This window comes from Furipterus horrens, unplaced genomic scaffold, assembly GCF_987537825.1.
Source record: "Furipterus horrens unplaced genomic scaffold, mFurHor1.1.pri manual_scaffold_7, whole genome shotgun sequence".
NCBI lineage: Eukaryota > Metazoa > Chordata > Mammalia > Chiroptera > Furipteridae > Furipterus > Furipterus horrens.
This window is the reverse complement of record NW_028327177.1, coordinates 15,396,491-15,420,995: the sequence shown is the minus strand read 5'-3', so window position 1 is coordinate 15,420,995 and position 24,505 is coordinate 15,396,491. Positions and strand designations below refer to the sequence as shown.

General features: G+C 36.4%; 1 protein-coding gene across 1 annotated transcript in view; it reads right to left on the bottom strand.

Annotated features, from left to right (window-relative positions):
* Positions 1-24,505, bottom strand: part of EIF3H (eukaryotic translation initiation factor 3 subunit H) — an 87,862-nt gene that overhangs the window by 55,882 nt on the left and 7,475 nt on the right. Inside the window, exon 2 of the mRNA XM_090283430.1 lies at positions 8,614-8,770. Coding sequence (XP_090139556.1) covers positions 8,614-8,770 — 157 coding nt within the window. The remainder of the gene's footprint in view (positions 1-8,613; positions 8,771-24,505) is intronic.

The following is a 24,505-nucleotide window of genomic DNA, read 5'->3' as shown; positions in this document are numbered from 1 at the left end:
TTTTTAGAAACAAAATTATTTTTAAAAACAATGGAATCACTCTGAATTACAAGCTTGAAGATGTACAGATTTGCAGATATACATTTGTAGACCCAAAGCATTCTCCAACTACACAAAAATGTGTTTCATCTGAATAGCAACATAATCTTCCCTTTATACTAATCTGACTTCACTAACATAATGTGCTAACAAATCTTCCTATGCTTCTAGTCAAATACACTGCTTGGAACAGCTAAGTTCTTTAAATAAAGAACACTTCAGAAAATAGCCACAGCAGATATAGGTGTGCAATGGCCAGTGGAAATGCCTGGCACGTAGTTCCCGGAGAAATATTGATTTGATAAGTGAGGAACAAAGGAAGGAAGAAACAAATGGAGAAAAGCGGGAGCAGATGAACCTGGCAGCTCCAGGGGCTTGCGGAGCAGGGGCGGCTGCAGCCACTGCTGTGGTTACGAACAAACAGCAAGCCACCAGTCCACAGAGCCCCGGCGGGGACTCCACTGCCAGGCTCCCAGCCACTGCTGCGGGCTGTGGGGTTATAACTGCCACCAAAAGATGTCTCCACGAGGTCATCACCTGTCCAATTCTACCAAACAGAAACTAGACACATATTTCCGCAAAGACCACTGGAATAAGTGTGCAATCCTCTCACCAATCAAGCAGGGAAGAAAGGGTTTCTGTAAATAATGTTAGAGAAAACAAACTGTGAATGTGAATGGGGATGAGGATGGGGGGAGATGCAGGGTTGCATTATAGACCTACACCATTATATTGTTATTAAGTCAAAATACATACTGTCTTTGTTTTCAACTATGTCAGAAAGCATCTAAAATGTACTCAGAATAATTACCAATAAAAAGGCAGCAAAAAATCCTCACAGTGAAAGAAGAGATGAAGGTATTAAAACACCACTCAAACTAATAATAGGTAAACCATGAAGAGTAACCTCAAACAGATAAAAAGTTTCAAGAGATAGGAAACTTGCACCTAGTGAGATGAATGTAAAACAAAGAGAATACTTCATCAGCATGACTAAGGTACCACTCTTAATATAAAGGGCAGTTTGGAAAACTCAGCATTAGCACCAACACATCATATCTAATTATAATTATTCTATCAATCTACAAAACTTGCAGATTAGGTGATACATTTAATTGTGGAGTGAAGCTGGGTAGCACTTCTAAGATAAGAAACAAGTGTGAATTTGTGTTGGTTAGGACAATTTTTGAAAAAGAAAAAGAAAAACAAAACCAGAAACAGCAAAGATCTTTGGTCACACACTATAACTGTAGCTTTATGGCATTTAATTAGTGCCAAAACAGTCCATTTGTAATGGTGATTACCTTAAAGTTTAGAAGTAAATTCATATAACTATTCCTAATGTTGTTGTTCAAAAGTAAGACACTTTTTATTTAATTAAAATTTAAACAGCTAGGAATAGTAATTTAAGGATTACATTTTTAGACTTGGGAAACTTTGGAATTTTAAATACTGTTTAAGTACTATATCCACCTGTAATTTTCAAATCTTAAAGTATTACTTTAAGTCTGCACAAAATTTGAACAGGTTTTACTTGGCTTCTCTCCAAACCATAGCACTTATACTTTAGGGACCAAGGGAGGGTCTAGTGTAAAGCACTTTAATTTCTTTAAGCAGAAAAATCTTACCTTGACCACATTTTCAGTAGTATATCTTTCCATGCGCAAGAGTTTCTCAACTCAGTTAAAAGAAAAAGAAAAAAAAAACCCTACATTTTAAAACATGAAGTAAACACAAAAATATTTTTCAAGCTTTCAAAATGAAGCTAGATTTTATCTTGAGACACCCAAACTGAAAGAAAAAAAGGTACACAAACACGGGTGGGTGCTTCACATTCGGAGTTTACTTCTTGTATTCTGATCACCTTAGTAAACCAAAAACGGAACATAGAAAGGAAGTTTAAGGTTTTAGGTCAGTTTCAAATCATAAACCATAGGTTTTCTGAGCAATAAAAATAATCTATGTAAGCAAAATCTAAAGTTCATTGCCCTGAATAGTCAATAATACATCATCAAATGTGAATGGTTTAACATTTTAAAAACACTAGCATAAACAACAAAGAGATCAGTCCCCAAGAGAATTATATCCTAATTCAGTGTACAGATTCTCTCCAGTTACCTGCCTAACACAATGTTTCATTTAAAATGAAATACATACAAAATATTCCATTAAATATTTAAAACGTATGAAATATTTTAAAATATTTACTAAATATTTAAAGTTGAGCTAAGTGCAGCAAAGGTCCCAAGTATGTACAAACATGTCACTAAATTATTGTCAGGAGTCCTTTCATATATCAAAAGAGCCTAGACCTCAAAAAACAATTTCTCTACTGGATAAAAAATGGGCAACAAAATTTGAAAAATACTATGAAGAAACACAATTATTTCTGGAAAATAAGGATGAAAAGTTGAATCTATATCAGTTTGTTCTTTTTTTCTAGAGATGTTTGGGTTATTTATGAGGATCTAGAAATGTGAATTAGACATAACTTCCTTAAAAATTACTTTAAAAGGCAACTGACATCCACCTACAAAATCAAACTTCACCCTCCCGTCCCCTGCTTGAAGGCAACCCAGTCCAAGAGAAATTAAAATTAGTAGCTCATAGCTGGGTGTTCTCGCCATTTTTTTCCTTTGTCCTTCTGGACTTCATCAAATCTTTTCCCCAATTCTTTATTGACACTTGTCTCTCCGACTTAAAATCTTTGAAAACAGTAACCAGGATTTGACTTTGTATCTTTTCACCACCCACTCAATGTACATACTTTGCTGGATAAAAGCTTTAAAATGAATTACTGAGAATTTGGGGGGGAAATATTTGAAACATTTTATCATACTTCCACTTAATGATATGAGGTCACAAGGTAAACATGCTCCTACTTCACTAATAAGTTTCAAAACACACTCCAAAACTATCCAATTTATCCAACATTTCTACTAAGGAAAGTTTTTTAAAAAAATAAATGAAACAGAATTTTTTTAAAAACCAATATCAAACAGATCAAAATGCTCACTGACTATTCATACAGATAGATGATAATACAAATAATAAGTAAACATCACAAAATGTCTTTTCACAAAATGTCCCCATCTGTCTAAAAAAAAAATGAAAATCTTTCTCTATCCTGACTCAACACTTCCCTGAACTCAAAAGTAATACAAAGAGGAAATAGTAAGCATCAGCTAGGCTTCAAGCAATTTTGCCCTGGGTGTGGGCTGCAGGCAAACTAAGAAGAAGAAAGGTGAATATTCAGAAAGCAAGTAAATTAAGCAGTGATTTTTTTTTTCAACTTAAAATATAGCTTACTTATGTAGAAAGTATTGCAAATAATATAACTACACAAATTTACTGTCTCTGAACCCAGTGATACAAGAAATAACACCTATGCTGTGAAAAATTACACTGAATACATTTTATTTTAATTACATTTTGCCAATTCACATTTTAGCCTTTGAAGAGTCTGTTTAAGACTATACCACTGCTTTTCTTTAGGAAGCTTAATGATAAAATAATTGTATATAACAATCTGCAAGAGTATTTCTTGCTCTAACACCAAACTTAGCAATAAAAAAGAAAATAAATTTCAAATACCTGACAATGACTCTGTGTGTGTGTGTCTGAGAGAGAGAGAGAGAGAGAGAGAGAGAGACTTCAATGTGTGAAATTATTTCAGTAATTACAAATGCTGCACACATTAATAACCTAAGTTGAGGCATCAATTCACTCCCCTAACTGCAGTTTTAGTGGTACAATACAGTCTCCATGCTTCATTTTGGAAACTTATTTGAAAGCCAAGGAGCATCCTTTGGACTGACTTAAAGAGAGCAAAATAAAAAATCTGTCCGTTCCAAATATGAAAATTATGGATTTGGCTCTTGATGCAGAATAAAGTAGGCTTCTTATATCACCTACGATATTAAATTGATTTAGTCTGCTGAAAAACAAGACAGTGAGTTATTGGATCTGTGTTTAATTCAGTGCACTTTATAACATATTTAAGGAATTCAGTTGTATAAAAGAGTATCTGAATCTTATCAGATGAAAATATTTTTCCCTTTTAGCAAGCCTTGGGTTGCATGTCTGAGAAAACAAATTAGTCTCCACTTCTCCTAAGCTTGGTAATAGTGCCCTCTAATGGGAATTTTAATATGAGTTTTTCTACTCATTTTTTTAAAAGCCTGTATTCTCTAACATGAGCAAGTTTATTTCATGTTCAACTAGAAAATGAATTCTGAAATATAAAAGTGTATCAAGATTTAAACCACTCAAAGGAGAGTTATTACATGTTCAACAACAAAATGTGAATTCACGAACAGACACAAACAAGAAAAACTTCATGCCCCAAGTTTCCTTGGTTTTGATCACCCTATTTAACATAATCTAAGGTCGCACTATACAAAATGTTAATCTTTTAAGAATTATCCTTCAACTTTGTTTCCAATACTCAGTAAGTGAGCAATTAATATGCACTAAATAAATTAAAGATATTACAAAGTAAAAAAAAAAAAAAAAAAAATGGTTCCGAAGTGAAATTATTCAGTCATACGTATCCTAGGTAAGCAGAGAACTGGGATTCCCATCTAAGTTCATTGGCCTCCCACCATTACCTTTCCATTATATCTGATCATAAGTCTGCAACCATGAATTAAACGCTTTTCTTCCCTATTCTCTATAGACAGTTCCCCCAAACAGCGACAATTCAATATGTGGGGGGTTTTCTTAAAGGAAAAACACACTTCAGTTAAAGCAAGCGCTACCTATCCTTATACTTTCCAGATGCACCAATGAAACAGACACCCAGTAATATCAACATTTGTGTTCCAGTGCCCACAATACATTCTGGACTCTGAGTCAATGTTAAGGGAAACATGTAGAATAAATAAAGAATAAACAAACAAAAAGTCACCAATTTATGATGAAAAGAAAGAACTACAACCTTATTCTTCAATCTTATGAGAGAGGATCAATAAGAAAAAGTTACATATAAAAAAGGGCTGGTCAAACTTTCTTAAAGGGCCAGACATTTAAAAATTCAGGCTTGGTGCCCATATGGTCTTTGTCATAAGTACTCAACTACAGTACTGTGGCAGGAATGCAGCCACAGAAAATGCAGAAATGAATGGGCATGACAGTTCCAATAAAACTTTACATGCAAAAGTAGGTGCACGAATTGAAATTTGCCGACTCCCACAAATGAAAAATTTCTACTTTACATGAGACACAAAAACAATTAATTTAAAATAAATAAAATTATGTAATTAATAAAATTATGAAATATTTGGTGAGTATTTTACTTCCATAAGGGAGAAGGCAGAAGAGCCTTCCCTGAAGTCAGAGAGACCTGCTGGGCCAGCCGGTGTTTGTAAAGCCTTAAAACAGTTGTCACGTCTCTGAACCTCAGCTTCCTCGCCTGTAAAACGGGGCCACTGTATGTGCTTGCCTCCCAGGGAGATGAAAATCCATGAGAAAATAAACATCAAGTGCGGGCCTGGTACTTGCTCAACAACAACAAAAATTCCTTCCCTGAAAAATACTAGCTTGAGCAGGCATATAATCACAGAAAAACAATAAGCAAAACAATGGGCCTTTAGCATAACTTAAAATAACATGCAAAATTCTTCTATTCTAGGATATGTCCATGTAACAGAAAACTTAGCTTTTATCTAGGTTTGGTATAAATACAATAGTGATTACATACTAATGCCCATTCACATAAATAAATGGATAAATGGAAGAACCTAAAATTCAAGATTCCTACATAAGGCAATGAAGAAACAGACGGTGCTAGCTTCGATCTTTCAAATGTATAAGAAAACTGGCAAATCCTATTAACTCTTAAGATAAATCAGAAATAACAAATTTAGCCCTGGCCAGGTAGCTCAGTTGGTTAGAGTGTCGTCCCAATATGCCAAGGTTGCAGTTTCGACCTCTGGTCAGGACACATTAAAGAAGCAACCAATGAACACATAAATAAATGGAACAACAAATCTATCTCTTTCTCCCCACTCCTTCTCTCTCTCTAAAAAAATCAATTAAAATATTTTTTTAAATGTTTAACATATTTAGTTGTTCTACCCAAAAAGCAGATTTTCAGATACAGAAAAACAGTGTTCTGCACTTCATATCCTTTAATCAGTGGCTTCCACTTCACTAAATGTCGAAAAGCAACACCCTATGATGAGAAGATCATGAAATTTAGAAACAGGCGGCCATAAACTTTCATCCCTATTCTCCAAATTCCTAGTTAAGTGCTAGTTATTTGTCTTACTGAGCATCAGTTTTCTAATCTGGAAAATCAAACTATAAAAACCTTCATCTGTGCAGACTAATAACTGATTATAGGCAATGCACATATAATACACAGCACATAATTTCCAGCGATTTTTTTATTATTTAATGCTAAATTGATATTTCTCCTTCTCAGTGTTGTTAAAACACTTTTAATGAGCTTCTTAAAGTATGGAATCTCATATGACCCTAAATAGCCAAAATAATCTTGAGAAAGAAAAACAAAGATAGAGGTCTCACACTTCTTGATTTCAAAACATAATACAAAGAAACAGCAACCAAAACAGTATGGTACCAGTATAAAAGTCCTAAATGCAAATATAGGAAAGAAGCTTCATAACATTGGTCTGACAATGATTTCTTAGATATTACACCAAAAGCAAAAATACACAACATGGATTACATCAAACTAGGAAACTTCTATGTAGCAGTGTAAACAATCAACATAGCAAAAAAGCAATCTATGAATGAAAGAGGAGAAAATAGTTGCAAACCATATGTATGACAAGGGATTAATGGTCACGATATATAAAGAACTTATTCAATTCAACAACAAAAATCCTAAGGAATGAGCAAAAAACTTGAATACATTTCTCCAAATAAGTCATACAAATAGCCAAGAAGCATATGAAAAGATGCTCAACATCACTATCTGTCAGGGAAATGCAAATCAAGACTACAGTAAAATATCACATCATACCTCTTAGAAGGCGGGGTGGAATGGAAAATAACAAGTGTTGGTGAGGATGTAGAAAAATAAGAATCCTTGAGCACTGATAGGGGGAGAGCTCTTCAAAAACTTAAACACAGATCTACCATATGATCCAACAAATCCCACTTCTGGGTATACATCCAAGAATTGAAAACAGGATCTTGAAGAGCTATTTGCATCATTATTTGCAATAGCCAAGAGGTGGAAATAATCAGCAGATAAATGGGTAGAGAAAATGTGGCATATAGACACAATGGAGTATTACTCAGCCTTTAAAAAAGAAAAAAGAAAATCCCATCATATATTACTAGATTGATGAACCCTGAGAACATTAAGTGAAAAAAAGACAAATGCCACACGGTTCCATGCATATGAGGTAACTAAAGCAGTCAAACGCTTAGAAACAGACATGGTGGTTGCCAGAGATTGGAGGATGAGAAAAAAGGGAGTAGCTGGTCAAGGAATATGGAATTTCAGTTTTTAAGATGAAAAAGTTGTAGAAATCTCTTCTACAACAATCTGCACAGAGTTAATACTACTATACAGTACAGTTAAAAAATGGTTATAAAAGTAAATTTTATTTTATGTTCTTACCACAATAAAAATAAATAAATAAAAGTTATAAAGAAAATAAGACCTGAGAGTTCAAACAATGAGAACTTCTTTTCAACTAGATAGTTCTTTTTAATGTTCCAGATTGTTGCTCTTGGCCTTTGGTGAGTTTTTAACTATTGGCCTTTGCTAACAAAGCAAATATACTTGTAGCACAAAAATAAAATGCTTGAAAAGAATCTTCTTTCTTAAGTAGATAGCTCAGTTTCATCTCTTCATAAACATTAAGTCAAAATATCATGGATGAAAATCAATGTTAGACACATAATTATCCCACAGCCGCGCGAGGCACAGACAAAAAAAAAAAAAAAAAATAGACACGTAATTATGATCCCTCTCCTTCACAAGGTAAGTTATTTGGCAAGCTGATTTCATAATGGGAAGGTTAACATTAGTACAGCTCCTATTCAAATTACTAAAAAAGAATTACTAATTACAAATTAGTAAAGGCAAAACTAAGGAAGTTTTTCATCTACATCCTCATTCCAGAGAACTTTATAATTTTTTTCAAGAAATTCAGTGATCAAGCCCTGGCTGCTGTGGCTCAGTGGATTGAGCGTCAGCCTGCAAACCAAGTGTCGTTGGTTCGATTCCCAGTCAGGGCACATGCCTGGGATGCACTGCCAGGTCCCCAGTTGGGGGCGCCTAAGAGGCAACCACACATTGATATTTCTCTCCCTCTCTTTCTCCTTTCCCCTCTCTCTAAAAACAAAATAAATAAAATATAATAAAATATGTTTAATAAATAAATAAATATACCTTAAAATAAAAAAAAAAAGAAAATGAGATTAAAAAAAAAGAAGAAATTCAGCGATCGAGTGACCTAGCCTAGCCTGATAAGTAACAGATAATCAAATGTTATGTTGAGAATTGTATCAATAACCAACTGGTATAGTGCAAATTATATTAATAACCACCTATGTGCACTGCAAAGACACATCTGAGATGAGTATCCTTACCTTCATCAAACTCAGCATCATCTTCTGTGTGCTGGGGGAAAGGAAAGCAGTTGGTAATTTCAAGCCGATCTTCCACAACCAGGCCCAAAAGCACTCCTTGAACCACCTCAGTTCCTTGTCCTTCTTCTTGATAATGTTTGATTATCTTTAATACCACCTAAGAGAAAATATAGACGTGAGCTTAAACACTATTTTTACAGTTTACATTTACTTTATTTCAAAGAAAAATAATAAACTATACTACTGGGTTTCAAAAACCACAAAATTATATAACAGAACTAATCAAGTTTCTTACAAATCATTTTCTTTACCCTCACACAAATAATAGAGCGCACACAGTCTAAAAATACATGTGAAACTCCTGGAGTTTGAAGACATGTCAAAAACATCCATGTACAGCACTTACGCCTTTCAAATCAAGGCTCCCTGATGGTGTGGCATCTAGGAGTTCTTCCAGTCAAAGCAACCAATATCACCTCAACCTGAGGTTATTTATAGAAGTGATCCTGTTAACCTCTCTTTACAGGAAGATAATTTCTTGACATACAAGGACCATCAATAAGACAGAAATAAAAAGACTTCAATTAATGAATGTCTGAAAGAAGAACTGTTTCCCTGACAAGTTCTCAACACCTCAAGATGGTTCATGAACAGAGCATCTGCTTAGTCAGAGGAAGCAACAATTGAAACATGTATTCAAGAAGGATCTGACTAGCAAGAGAACACAAAGAGAACCCAGACTACAGAACTGCTTAATTTTTCTCAACCAGAAAGATACACCAAACAACCTCTAATGGAATAACTCTTATATTACTCTCTCCTTTAACATTCCCATAAAGATAAAGAGGTAGCCACTGTATAGCTGAATAGGCTATTATTTTAAAAATTCACAGTAACAGTAATCATTAATAAAAATTCCTACAATTGGAGGTTGTTAATATATGTAAAGTGCTTTGAATAGTGCTTTGCACACAGTATTTATTAAAAGTAGTAGTATAATTGTTTAGTATAAGCTCATGACCTGAAGACTAAAGGGCAACATAGTCTAAAATGTAATAAAAGTTCTCAGAGGGAAAAAGAAGTCTAACAACAAAATGATAATTAGTATTTTACTGATTATTTTTTCATTTAAACAAATATGCTATTGTTAAAAATTAATCAACAATAGCCAGTTAATGAATGACAACAGGTTACAATTATTGAACATTATGTGCCAGGCAATATTCTAATTATTTTACGCGTATTACTGAATCATAGGTATTCCTATATTCTTTTTAAAAATAAGAAAACTGAAGCAGAGAGAAATTAATAAATGGCTGAAGCAGAGAGAAATTAATAAATGGCTAAGGGCCATACATCCAAGAAGTGGTAGAGCCAAGATTTAAACTAAGTCAAGCTCCAAAGCTTGTATGTATATACACCTTAAAAACAGAGCAGTAACTGAATAATTAAAAAACAGATTAGTAATAGATGTGAAGCAAAAACGTTATGATGAATACTTTACACCAAAATCATTTTACACCCATAAGACCTCATAAGGACAGCAAGCAGTCAGCAGGGAAAAGAGCTTAATGTGAAAGAACACCAACTGGTAAGATTGGCAAACCTTCAAAACTGTAAAATCCCAAGAAAGTGCACAAAAGGATACAAACATTGCTGTATCGAGGACCTTTCTATTTCTCGAAACATACAATATGGGTTTTAACAGTCATGGAGGTATGGCTATAAGTTCTAGCTCTCCAACATTTACTAGCTGTGCTCTTAGGAAGGCTATTTATTCTTCCTAAATCTCAGATTTCTAACTTCCAAAATGGAGTTATTTTATCGCACTGCTGACATTACTGAAAACGAGACAATGTACAGTAAATACTTTGCACAGGGTCTACCACATAATAAATGTTCAATAAATGATCAACAGTATTGATTTTGGCAATAAAAAGAAAGCTAAACTAACTCCTATTCCACTTACCTCTTTGCCAAGGACAATTATTTTCACACTTAAAAAAATAGAAGGAATATGATTAAGAAGGGATAAACATAACTAATAAAGAATTATTACAAATACACCTACCAACCTAAGTTGCTTAGGTTCCTGGATACTTAACCCTATTAATGCAATCACTGAACCACTGTTAAAATCAAAGTAAATGAGAGAGATGCTAGAAAACATATGAGCTTAGTGTAGATATTCAGACAAATTCTGAAAATGACTCCTAAAGAGCCGATTCCCAGTTGTGCAAAAAGACGTAATGATGACTAGGATACAGCATAGTTTCATGAAGATGCCAAGACTCCCCAAAACCTTATTTTATATTTTAAAAAATGGAGAAAAAATTATTATTAAATTTAAAAATCAGGTTATCATAACACTGCCTCAACTCTTAACAAAAATGAATGTTAAAGAGATTGGGGGCGAGGACAATGTAACCAAACAGCATGGCAGCTTGATATGCCTGCCAACCATGTTGATACAATTTTTATCAGCATCAACAGAAGCACAGGGCTCTGAGAGAAATTATCTCACTTTGCAGCATCGCTGACTGTTAACATTCAGTTCTCTACAATGACCGAATTTACCCAGCTGAGAGATGGGAAAAGCGCAGTATTTTACCTACCTGGTAAAGATAATCAATATGAATAAGGACGCATATACACAGAATGGGATAATTGAAGAAAGAAAGCTTAAAACCCTGTGACAAGGGCCAGCTCAATTAATTAAAATTTCTCTCCAGGTCAGATAGTCACAAAGACCACTTTCCAAATAGTGAGGCACTAGAGGATGTGTCTTACTTTGAAAGGCAAACTTAGGACCAGAGGTGAGAGTTTCAGGAAAGAACTTTTCAATTTTAAGGATGAATTCTCTCTAGCATTTATAGCTGTCCAAAATAGAATGTGAGGGCAATCTGACTGCGACATCTGTCACCCCATTGATCGCCAGGGTTGATTCGGCTGATCTGGCTGGCTAGGCAGGTGTCCCCGTCCTCCCTCACCGATTCATGTGCATCCCTCCCGAAGCTGCACGCTCGGTCAAAGAGGACGACTTTCCCAACTAGAGGAGAGGACCGGTCTTCGGTCAAGGGTATATGAGTAGCTGCGCTTCCCTGCTAGAAACTCCAAACAAGCGCTCAAGGTTCAAAATAGAGAGCCTTCAGGAAAGGCCTGATGATCACTAAAATAATTTCCAACTAAAATATGTATGATCTAGCCATTTTAATATAATCTGATGAAATAAAGCATTCAGGAAAAAATATTTTTATCAAAACTAAGCTGATTCTTAATTTTGACATTTTATGGTCTTCCTATTTCCTACATAAACACTAAAATCTCAATCCTTTTGTTCAACAATAACGTAGTGGAACTGCATTAAAACTTAACAGTACATGTTAAAAGGAAATTCCTGATCAGCTAATTGACATAGAGGTTTTGATATTCTACGTACATGACCAGGAATTTACTATATACACCAAAACATTCCATAGATTATGGAAATTTATAAGAGACAGAGTCAGTGATTTACTCATGAAGAAATGTTTTACATCTACAACACTTACCATAGGTACTGCTGGCACATAATATACTTGCTGATAGAATGAATGGTAAATATGTATCGATCACTTATGATATGGTAAGCACTCCAGTGAGTGTCTTACATGCAATGACTCAATTCTTATAACCAATGTGAAGTCAGTAATGTTATTTTCCCCTTTTTTTGACAGATGACGAAACAGGTAATCTAACATTAAATCAAAAGGTGAGACCTGACTTCTGACTCCAAAGTACTTCACAATAACTGAGGAACTTCAGGTGTCCCATATGCTTACAATAACAAGGCTAAAACAAGACAGAATGCAGTGGCAACAGGTCTGGAAGAAACCACTGTAAGGAGGTTGCAGAAGCAGGGAGTTCAGTGTCGAGTTACAGGGTGAGGGAGTGAGACAAGACTACAGGGAACGGAGGTCCAATTCTTCGTGCCCTGATCACTAGAAGTCAAGCAGCATCCACAGGAAACATCCATTAGTTGCAAGAATGCAATACAGCTTTTAATCACCACCAGCACTATGCTCACAGGCCACAAGATGGGAATGTTCCGCCACGAAAGTCCCGTTTCTGTCTGCACACCATCTTTTTCCCCCTCCAGCCAATCACATGCCTCTGTCCATAAAACAGTGCTGATACACTTTTAATTAATCCTGTTTATTGATGTCATGCTCCTTGTTCTTACCTAAAAACATACAGGGAAAGCTTAATAGTTCTCCAAAACAAAAGCATGCTCCTATATTATATGTTGTTTATAAGTGTCATAAATTATCCCCCATATTCAGCTCGTTCTCAGCTTATCGAAATGACCTGAGGAGCTTTTTTAAAAAATAAAGAGGGTTCTTACCCTGACTACAGAAGAGTCATCAGTATTTAAACAACAAAACAAGAAAAAAGACTGATGCCTGAACCCAATCTCTGAAACTCAAGGGTTAACTGATCTAGGCTGGGATTCCTATACTGTTTTGTTGTTCTTGTGGTTTTGGAACCAGGGGGTTGTCTCATGCAAGTTTTGGTTTCAGATTCTCTGGTGATTCTAACACTCTTTCATTCTAACTTTTGATGAGGGGGTATGGAGCAGCCTTGCTTTTTTGTTTTGTTTCGCTCTAACTCCTCAGGTGATTAAATGCAGGTAACTGGTTAAACCACAACTTCCCTTTCCCACTTTAAGACGCTCTGCGTTGCTGAAAAGTGACTGCACTGAGATATACAGACCCAAAAGTGAACATATTCTTTATAAAAACATAAATATCATCCCCTAATAGGAGGTACCCAAGCCCTATTTAGAAGAACCTCTCCAGGAATGAGAGAATGGGTCATGCCAGCATTCCATCTGAGAAGCATTCAAGTGTTCTGTAGCAGAGACTTAAGTTTCATGGCTTGACCCCATGTTTAAGTTTGTGTATCAACTAATGCTGACCAGGTTCCTTTATCCTATAAATCAGTGGTTAAAGGAAGACTTTTCCCTCAAGGGATGGAAACTCTCCAGCAGAACTTTAAATTACCAAATTCTCCTACCTCTCCCAAACTGTCATATTCAGGATCTTAATGCTTATTAAGCTACCGCATTTGCCCTGCAGAGTAAGTATTGTTCTATGTATGGGTTAGCTGTCTCTAGAACTGTCTCCCAGCTTTCTGAGGTTTACGTAGTCTCAAGTTGGTCAGATCTTAGCAAAGAATCCCAGCTTTCAAGATAGTAAACAGATGTCCCGTCTGCTGAAACTACCTAGAGAAAAACTGTATTTATTTTTTGAGAGAGGGGGAAAGGATGGACAAAGAGAGAAGCATCGATTGGTCGCCTCTGTTATGTGCCCTGACTAGAGACGGAACCTGCAACACAGGTCTGTGCCCCGACCAGGAATCAAATCAGCGACCTTTGGCTTTGCAGAATGATGCCCAACCAACCAAGCTACACGAGTCAGGGCTTCTGGAATTTCTAATGAACGCGAAGTGCCAGGTTTGTTTTTGTTTTTTAATTATATTTTTTCCCTTACCATTTAGTCCCCTTATACACGCCCGCCTCCACAATCACCACACTGTTATCCATGTCCATGATTTTTTTCCCCTTTTTGCTTAATCCCCTTACCCACTAACCTCCTTCCCTGCCTCTTAGCTGACTTCCTGCTCTCTCTAAGTCTGTATCTATTTTGCTTGTTAGTTCAGTTTGTTCATTAGATTCCACGTGGTATATGTCTTTCTCTAAGTGGCTTATTTCACTTGGCATAATGTTCTCCAGGTCCATCCATACTGTCACAAAGGGTAAAGTTTTCTTCTTTTAAACAGCCAAGTAGTATTCCATCGTGTAAATGTCCCACAGTTGTTTTATCCACTCATCTACTGATGGGCATTAAGTGTCAGGCTTTTTTTAAAAGACTACAAGTAAGAAAGGACTTCACTTCTAAGACTGAAAGTATTCTTAACATTATAAGACAACATATAAATAACAATCTAAAATATCCAAATTAACTATACCAACAGTCAGTAAACCTAAAATTTGAGTCAGTAAGCATGATGAATAAAATCTTCCATCCTCCCTAAATAAGAACACTTAGTAGAATCTCTAAGACCTTTCTATCAAAATCATATCAAAAGCTTTCAATTCCATACTAGGGAACAATTTAAATCTGGCTAAAGTAAAAATTATGATGTCTGATGAATTAAGAGTAATCTTCTATCAAATATGACGTCTGCAAAAACCAGTTACTACAGAAAGATTTGGAAATCCTGCCCAGAATCACGAGAATGAAGCTGTTTTCAAATTACTTTGTTCAATCTTTAATCCATTCATCCAGATATTATTTGTTAGTGACATTTAAGGCCAGTTGCCCCTACAAGGTCCTGGAAAAATGAAACTAAATCTAACAAAGAAGGTCTTTGGTATCACGGAGCTCATATTTTAGAACAGCAAGTCTCAAACTTTTTGGTCATAGGGCCATTCGTAAAAATTATTAAGGATACCAAAGAACTTTTATACTGGTATTTTTACATATTAGAAATGCAAACAGAAAACTGTTCAAAGTATTTATTTTAAACAGCAATAATAAATGCATTAAATGCTAACATAAATTACATTTTTATGAAAAGTTAACTATTTTCCAAAACAAAAAACTGAATCAGGATACAAAAATGACATTGTTTCACATTTTTGTAAAACATTTGCATTTTCAAAAATAATTTAATCAGTATAAAGGACACTGTTTTACATTTTTGTAAACCCTATTTATGTCTAGTTTAAGAAAAGATATTGGATTCTCACATCTACCTCTGCATTCGATCTTTTATATCACATCATGTAGCATCTGGAAACCTCCATTAAACATTGACAAAAGAATGAGTAAAAATGACAAATAATGCTTACATATATTATAAACATAGTTTTCACCTCAGAGACCCATTATGAGAGTGTTGGGGATTCTCACACTTTAAGAACCACTATTCTAAAATGGCACTTATGAAAATAATGTGCTTACAGACTGTGAAAAGCGCTATGAAGAAAATAAAAAGGGGAATGCAAGGGAAGTAACCTGGTGATCCGGGAAAGGCCTTTCTCTGAGAAAACACCTGAGCAGAGAACTCAAGAGCAAGCAGTCAGCCCTATGAAGGCCTGGGTGAAGAAGAAATTATTTGCCAACTATGGATTTTAAATAATAGGTTAAGTAAATACACTAGTATTTGTGTTATATTTCAGGGGAACCAAAAGGCCTAGGGATGGATGAACACTAAGGAGGGAGTACAGTATTCCCTCACTTATCGCGGGTATTACATTCTAGACGCCCCCGCAAAGTAGGAACCTTACATTTATTCTACACTTAGACCTATGTAACGTTAACAACATCCGTATACAGTACCGCAAAATTCCACGATATAGTGAAAAATCTGCAATAAGTAAGTATAATATTTTTAAAAATCCCGTGGATACAACGAGGCCACGGTAAGTGAACCACGATATAGAGAGGGACTACTGTAGTGCATTTTCATGTTTTTACCAAAATCACTGGTTTATATAATAAACCCAATCTACTTGATACAGAGAGATCTCATCAGATGGGGAGGAAGAAGGAAGGTCTGTAGGAGGAGGCAATGGTAAACCGTCTAGTAGGAGGGGACTGGCTGAGAAGCTGAATGCCTCCAGAGCGTGTGGAATTATGGACTAAAAGTTCTGAAATAAAAAAGAGAGCTCTCTTGGCTCAGGGGCTCTGGCTCTAGGGGTTCTCTCTCTTCCTCAAGGATGATCATGGTGCAGCTGCCTGCATTTCTCAAAAGGATGGCATTTGGATGGGAAGGAGCGCCAGGCACAGCCCAGGATCCGGCTGGCCTGGGAGAGGCTAGAAGGTTTACTCCTTGGGTGATCTAGAGGGAGTGAGCACTGAGGGAGATGTCTGCCATTCTTCTGGAATTGTGTAGCTTTTGTGTACTATGTTGTTTTAGTTTGTAAACTAACCTTATAAAGATAAAACTAACAGAGAAATGATAGGAGAACCCAGGTGTTAGTTTAGCCTTAACTGATAGGCCTAAGTGACTAATTCATGGAAAGCTGTCATTCCAAAATTGTGAAGCTTATGAAAAACAGACTCCTTTCCTTGATCCCTAAACCTTTGCCACTGGAATTCTGACTACAGGGTGGCAGCAGCAGCAGGATCCTAACTTGCTGTTCAGCAACATACTGGCAAAAACAACTATGTCTAACAATTTTAAATAATTTTGTTGATGAATTATGAAACATAATATATTAATAAAGTCCTTTCAGAAAAGGTTTACTATGGCTTTTAATATCTCTAATACTAGTATCAGGGTCAATCTTTAGCTGGTAAATTTTATGAAGCTACCACCCAAAATTCCTCTAATAAAGGTAGCAACTTTTCAAAGTTCAGAGTTAAAAAGTCAACTATTTAAGAAATACAACAGAAACTTTCAGACTTTGCAATATGCCAATCTGAAGTACTTTAACCCCACCCTACTCCTGTGTACAATCCCCAATTGGGGCACATACGGGAGGCAACCAATTGATGTTTCTCTCTCACATGGATGTCTCTTTCCCTCTACCTGTAAGCATGTATTTGTTTTTAATTCAAAAAATATCAGATAAAAAAATTGAAGAATGATATTTTTAAATACAGCAATCACTGCAATTTACTACATGGAATTTCATCAAGAATAAAGTAATATAATTCCCTTTTCTGACATTACTACTGAGTTGACAGAATGATATGGATATATCTTGATTTTAGCATGATCTTTTGGGCATGCTAAAACTATAGATAGAAGCTGAATGAGTGGTTTTGAAAGAAGAAAAAGAGAAAATCCACACACTCTAAGCCTGAGCACCTGATGACTTTAAATTCTAATCTCTTGTTGATATGATTACTCTTCAACTCTACTCACATTTGTTACTGCACACACATATACAAATTACCAGAAAACATGCCTATGTACACACAACGAGGTAAAGAAGTAACTTCTGTATATATAGACTAGTTTTCAACAGGCAGAGAGATCTGTTTAAGAGAAGACGCCGAACCTAAGCCAAGAGTAAATCAGCAAAATACCAATTTAAACTTTGTGCAAACTGATGATAGTAATAAATCTTTACCACGAAAAGCAGCAGGTTTCCCACTGTCCCTGTAATACACATAAAAGGGTCTGCGGAAAGCCCAGCTGAAATGATTAGGAACAAAGTAGTTTTACATTGTAGAACTATCACCAGCTATCACTTTTAACCTCCCTTTCTAACACTGAGTTCACAGAGAATGCTCAGATTGCAACCTGTAGCATGCATCTAGAGTAAGCAAATGCTGAATCTACCTGTTCATCTTTTTAAAAAGCTCACAAATAAAGAAATGCTGAAATTACTAAAACATTTTACCACTAAAACTAATAAAAAAGTAAACTGAGTACTTTGTGATCAACTGTCTTTTAGATACAGTTCTATTAAATATTTTTAGACTCTACAGGAAGATGCTATGAGCTAAAATAGGTATGAAAATCATTTATAAGTGCTTCTCAAGCCATCAGTGGTGAAGAACTCATCCTCTTCCAGTCCATGACAGACCAGTATTTTAGTAATACAAAAATTACTTACTAGAAAAGTGAAAAAAGTTTTAAGGCAGAAAAAACAAGCCCAGGGATCACACTCTTGGCTATCACAGCAATATCAAACTGCTATAAAAGTTTCTAAATACTTAACCTCAATCCTGTGCTTATCTCGTGCAGACCAGTACACAGCTCCTGAACCATACCCACACTTTGGGTTGCCTTGCTTCACAGAACCTGTAATATTAAGATGTAGACAGTTTTCTCCCAATTCCAGAAGGTGATCATTCAGATTTTATAATCAAACACTTCTTAATTTATGTCACTGATAGGAAGTCTCTCAAAATTATCTCAACAGATTATTATTTCAATAGATGTGAGCACCAAAATGTGTGGCTACCAACTCCACAGTTTTCTCTACCACCCCTTACTATTTCCATATGACCTCTCAGGGCGTGCTCCTAGGCTGGGGTCAGACCACTATTCTGTTTGGACTTTATTCTGAACATTGTACTTTTACAGAAGTAAAAACAAACTAATTTCAGCAGCAGGACCCCACTTTAAATCAGAAGCTGTATAAGACAAAGGTAAAACAGTAAACTGTTTATCCATGAGTGAGCCCAGCAGAAGCCCCAACATACAAACCTTGATCTGCTATTTCCCACTTCTCTAGAACACAACTTTACAATTAATCTTTATTTGTGAAAAAATAACATTCAAGTGAGAGACATAACTTTAGTAAAAGTTTAACATTAATTCTTTTGAGTACATACACAAATGTGAATCTCAGGTCTGCACAACAGAAAAATCCTATAGCATCGTTGCGAGAGGCGGGCACTAGAATCCAGAAGTCTTGAGTGTCAGCTCCACGGCCTTGAGCAAGTTACCTTAGCTATCTGGGCCTCACCTATCTCCTGTAGAGATCAGTCATTCCCTACCTAGTACTATTGCAAAGATTAAAAAGTAATACATCCAAAGTAGCGATATTGAATAATACTGCACAGTGCATATTAAATCCATTGTAAATGTTAGTTGCTCAGTAAATAGTTACAACTACTATTATTACAATGAACATTTCACCTCATCTCATTTACTCATCGATTCATCTATCCTACAGATATTTAGTGAGAATATGCAAGGTACCATTATGGCACTGAGACTTGTCTCCCCAAAAAGTTCAGTATATTCCTCAGAGGATATAACTTATTAAATATTTATTAAAAATCAACCACCTGACATCATCCTTGCTATAAATAGACTAGATCCACTTCAAGAGTTTCTTAAAAGTCAGAGATGAAAAGACAAAGCCCAAATTACACCAGTTGCTGGCCAGCTAAACAAGAGGTCAGGCAGGATACATGGTTCCCAGCAGGCTTTATTCCAGTATTATAGATTCTGGGAGGTAAGGTCCTCAGTCTGAGTTTCTCACATCAATCACTGTCAAAGAACAGCTATTACTGTAAAATTTTAGTCTCAAAGAAACTGTAATGCCACAGAATCTCCCCTTAGCATATTCTGTAAAATCAGTATCTAGACTTTCATTTAATTCTGGCATCTTTCAATGACAGATCTGTGAACTTGGCAGTTTTCTTATTTGGTTAAGCCTAGATCATTTCTTCTGTAACACTGAACAAAGAAGGTAGTTATTGCCAAAATGTAAATTCAAAAAGCAGAAAGCAGCATTAGTCTTAAATTTAACACATTTTATGGCTCAAGTGGGATAAGGGTTCCATTTCATAACTGGCTAAGTCAAATAATAAACAGGATTTAAATCACTGCTGTTAAGTTTTGACATGAAAGAATTTTAAGTAACTTCAATAGGGGAAAAAAAAAAAAAGATATTTTGCTCCTGACACACATGGGATTAGTTACAGTGCTCCAATATACTTAATCAATATCACCTCTATAATATTTCAGGTGAAAAAGCATATTTAATTATTATTCTCTTGGATCTAATGCTCACTGATGGCCCACAATTTTAAACTTAAATCAACTAATAATTGCCGGGAAAGGGGGGAGAAAGGCAATGCAGCCTCAAGAAATTCAACAAAACAGCACTGCCCTCATCATAAAAATTGGTCATGAGAAAGTACAATGATGCAATCAAACATACAAATGTACAATCGCAATAAATATTAATTGATAATGATGTGTAATTCATAACATTAAGTTTTTACTTTAACAACTAAACACATAAAGAATCTGCAAGTGTTCCCACATGTAGCTGGAAGATAATTTTTCTAAAATAAAATGAGTGATGAACAGGCTTAACTGGAACAAAATTTCTTTCTTTTCTCATACAAAACAAAAAATTTCAGAACTATTATGAGCTAGCTATCTTCTTCCTAACACATCTAGTTTATTAAATTCAGAAGCATCTGAGTGGCATCTTGGAGAGCTGACACACCAAGAGCTCCAGCTGCTCCAGGTGGAAGATGCAGGGAGGTTCGTCCATCCTCTGGTTCTTGACTGTGGACCACCACAACCTCTGCACGCGTAGGCACCTATGTGACCACTGACAGTAATGCACGGGTCTCCCTGCCACTCGATCCACTCAGCGTGGTCTGGCAACGCACCCCCAAACCACCCCTCCTCCCCTCCACCAGACCCTGATGCTCTGGGAGACCTGTGGAGTCCAGCCCAAAGGGCCAGCCCCAGCCCCTCCCCTATATTTTAGGGGGTTTTCAATTAAAACACACACACACTTTAACACACACTTTAACACACACAGTACACACACACACACACACACCCCTCCCTCTCTCCCGAAACATGAGTTCTAGAGAGGAAAATCAAGACACATAGCAACTAGAAAAAGGAATACTTCCATCGAACTCTTTACTAGGGAGACCAAAAAATTTGGTAGGAAATCTGAAATCTTTGTAAAATCAATAGTTTACATGTATTTGTAAGTAGTTTTTTTTTTTAAGCAATAAAACATTTGCCATCTTAGGAATTTCTGTGTCTAGTTCAGCAGCAGTAAGTATATTCACACTCCTGTGCAACGGGGTCTCTAGGAACTCTCGCCCTGCAAAACAGAAACTACTCTCCTTTTCCCTCTCCCAACCTCTGACAACTGCCATTCTACTTTCTATTTCCCTGTATTCGACTTCTTTCAATATGTCATATAAGTGATCATACAGATACAATATTTTTTTAAGATCTCCCTTAGCAACTTTCAAATATGCTTTACAATATTGACTACAGTATATTACAGTCCCCCCCACCACCACTGGTTTATTTATTTTATAATTGTAAGTTTGTACCTTTGACTCCCTTCACCCATTTGGCCCACACCCAACCCCAATCCCCCCAACCCCAAAAAATAAATAAATAAATAAATAAAAAGCAGCAGCAGCACAGACAACTGCATAATTAGAAGGTCTTGCCCTGGTTGGTGTGGCTCAGTGGACTGAACGCCAGCCTGAAAGGTCACTGGTTCAATTCCTGGTCAAGGCACATGCCTGGGTTGCAAACCAGATCCCCAGCTTGGGGCCGGCAAGAGGCAACAGGTGGGATTTCTCTCTCTCTCTTTCTTCCTCCCTTCCCATCTCTCTAAAAATAAATAAAATCTTTTAAAAGTTAAAATAAAAAAAGAAACTCTTAAGATGATTTGGGCATTTGTTTCTGCTTCCTTAACAGGAGCAGTGCTTGCTATACCAGGTCCAGAAGGAAGCATTCAAGAGGAACTGTGACTGCCTCTGAGAAGACAGGTGTTGAAGACGGGGGTGAGAGTGAGTTTCTTTTCACTACGTACTCTTTTTTTGTCTTTTGATTTGTGTATCATGAGTATCCAGTATAACGGCTGTGTTTAATTAAATAGGTTTAATAAATTAAAAGGGCTTCAGTTTTCCAGTAGAAGAAGTAATTGCTGAAGGTGATTACTCACCTTCCTTCCCCTGAAGAGGCTGTTGGGGTCTGAGACAGGCCACTCCAAAATGCCCTACAATGGCATACTGATCACTTTGAATTGTTACTTGACAAGCAGCTGGTCCAGACCCTGTCTCCTTGAGTGCAGGAAAGAAATCCCTCCATGTGAAAGCCCCCCCCACCGCCCCCGCTCCAGGAAGGCTGAGAGACAACCTTATCGCAAGAGCTAAGAGATCCAGAGCCCAAGAGCTTCTGTAAACACTTTATTAAGTTACTACCCAAGCCCAAACTTTGTTTAGATGCCTCACTGAGTAACCAAATCTTGCTTAAATTCCTTTCCACTGAGCACCAGCCTTCTTGCCCTGTCAATTCTTCACACATTCGTTGTCTGTCTAAAAAAGTATTAACAGGTATCTGGTTCAATCACTTCTTTGAGCTGCATTTTATGATCAGAGCTTCATATTGTGATTCTCCTGTGCACATGTATTAAATCGTTTTTTCTCCAATTTATTTGTCTTGTGTAGACTTTATTGTTTTATTATTAGTCCAGCTCTAAGAACTAAAACAGAGTAGAGGGGGGAATTCTCACTCTCCCTAACAAGGTCCTTCAAAACAAAACTGAGTAGTAGGCATTTCTGCACAAAATATAAAACAGGGGCTTTCTTCTATCCAAAAGGAAAAAAATCTTGGTTTTAATTGTTTTAAAGACTACCCTTAAACCAAACTTGAAAACAGTATCTACGAGCTATTACTTGGAGGCTAAAAACTAAAGGTAAAGATGATCTTAAAAGTCAGGCTATAGAGTTTGAGTTTGTGTCATGGGAACTTCCAAAGGTTTTTACGTTCTCGGTCTACAGTTGTCCTTTGAGATTATTTCCTCAGCAGCATTGTGTGTAATGGTCAAGTACCAAGTGGAAGCTATAAGACCAGTCACATGAGGCTTTTAGTGCAGATAGAAGAACAAGACTCTGCAGCAGCCCCTCAGCAGCAGCTCAGACTCCACTTGTTCGTGGACCTGGCTCCGCTTCCTCCGCAACCACGTCTGACAAACCCACTATGGCTAAGATTGAGAAATTCCATAAATGGAAATTGAAGAAGACAGAATGAAAGGGGAAAATGCACTGCCTTCAAAAGAAATGACTGAAATGAAGAAGCAAGCAGGAAAATCATACTCGCACCACCAATATGCACTACACATTCCACAGCACCGCCTGATTTTACTTCTCTTAGCTGTTCAACGTTGTAAGTTGCTGAGAGGTTGGACCAGTTTAAATGGCCGAGCTGCTGCTTTGCACATCAGAGAACTGATGGCCACACCAGCGTCCCCATCGGCCTGTCCGGCTGCCAGCGAAGGAACAGCGCTGGCTTTTGGGGAAGGAAGGAGCTGGGTGGGACCACAGTGAAATCTAGAGTCAAAACCAAGCAGTCCAAGATGTCCTGCAGGCTGTAGCGTGCAGTTTACAGACTGCCACTTTTCTTTGGATTAAAATGGTTTCAAACATTAGAATGCACAATTTTAATATGCAAATAAACGTCTTGAAACCAGGAAGGAGAGCACGAGAAAAAGAGTACAGACAATACAGTTATAAACTAAAAAACTAAGTAGATCTAAAGAGAATCCAAGGGAAATTCTAAAGAACAAGAGAAGATGATCCCAGAAGCCTGGGTAACTGGGCAGATGGTGTTATCACTAAATGACAAGAAATATTTACTGAACTGAATCACTGTACCAAGCATACTAATATACATACTTAATATTTAAAATGAAGACTAAGATTTTTAAAAATCCTAACTTTCAGTTGCCAGTGGTGCCAAGATACGGCACAGCACACCGATACTCTGAGGTGGGGGAGGACGAAAACTGTACCACATATGCAACTACTCTGGAGTGCAATTTGGCAACATGCTTAAAAATGCTTAACAACATGCATAACCTTTAACCCATTAACGTCAGCTCTAGGTGTTTACTAAAGCAGAGCAAACACAAGAGAAAAGTAAAGCCCCAAATCGTAATGGTGCTACCCACCCTCATGTTATGAGTTTATACACTAGCTAATTATCTTTTTGGGTTTTTTGTGATTTCTCCAAACTTTTCTTACAAATTATTTATACGGTTTTTGTTTTACACCTATGACATTCATGTAATTTTGGGGGAAAGTAAAACCTTAAAATGTTATGCCAAAGTATAGCCAATATTTAGACTCAAAGAGTAAAACGTTTTGTATTTTGACTGAGTTACCATTCCTCTGCTGAATCAATTTTTTTTCTCATATTCTTGGGCTTGGTACCGACATCAACAAAATACAGAACAGTACCCTAGCATAGAGCAGTATCCATTTGAGCCCTTTTCAAATTTAATAAAACAATACAGTTTGCCATCAGACAGATGGATATGTAAAATACACTGCACTTTGATATTAGATCTAATCTTTTCAAGATATAACCATTTTATAGA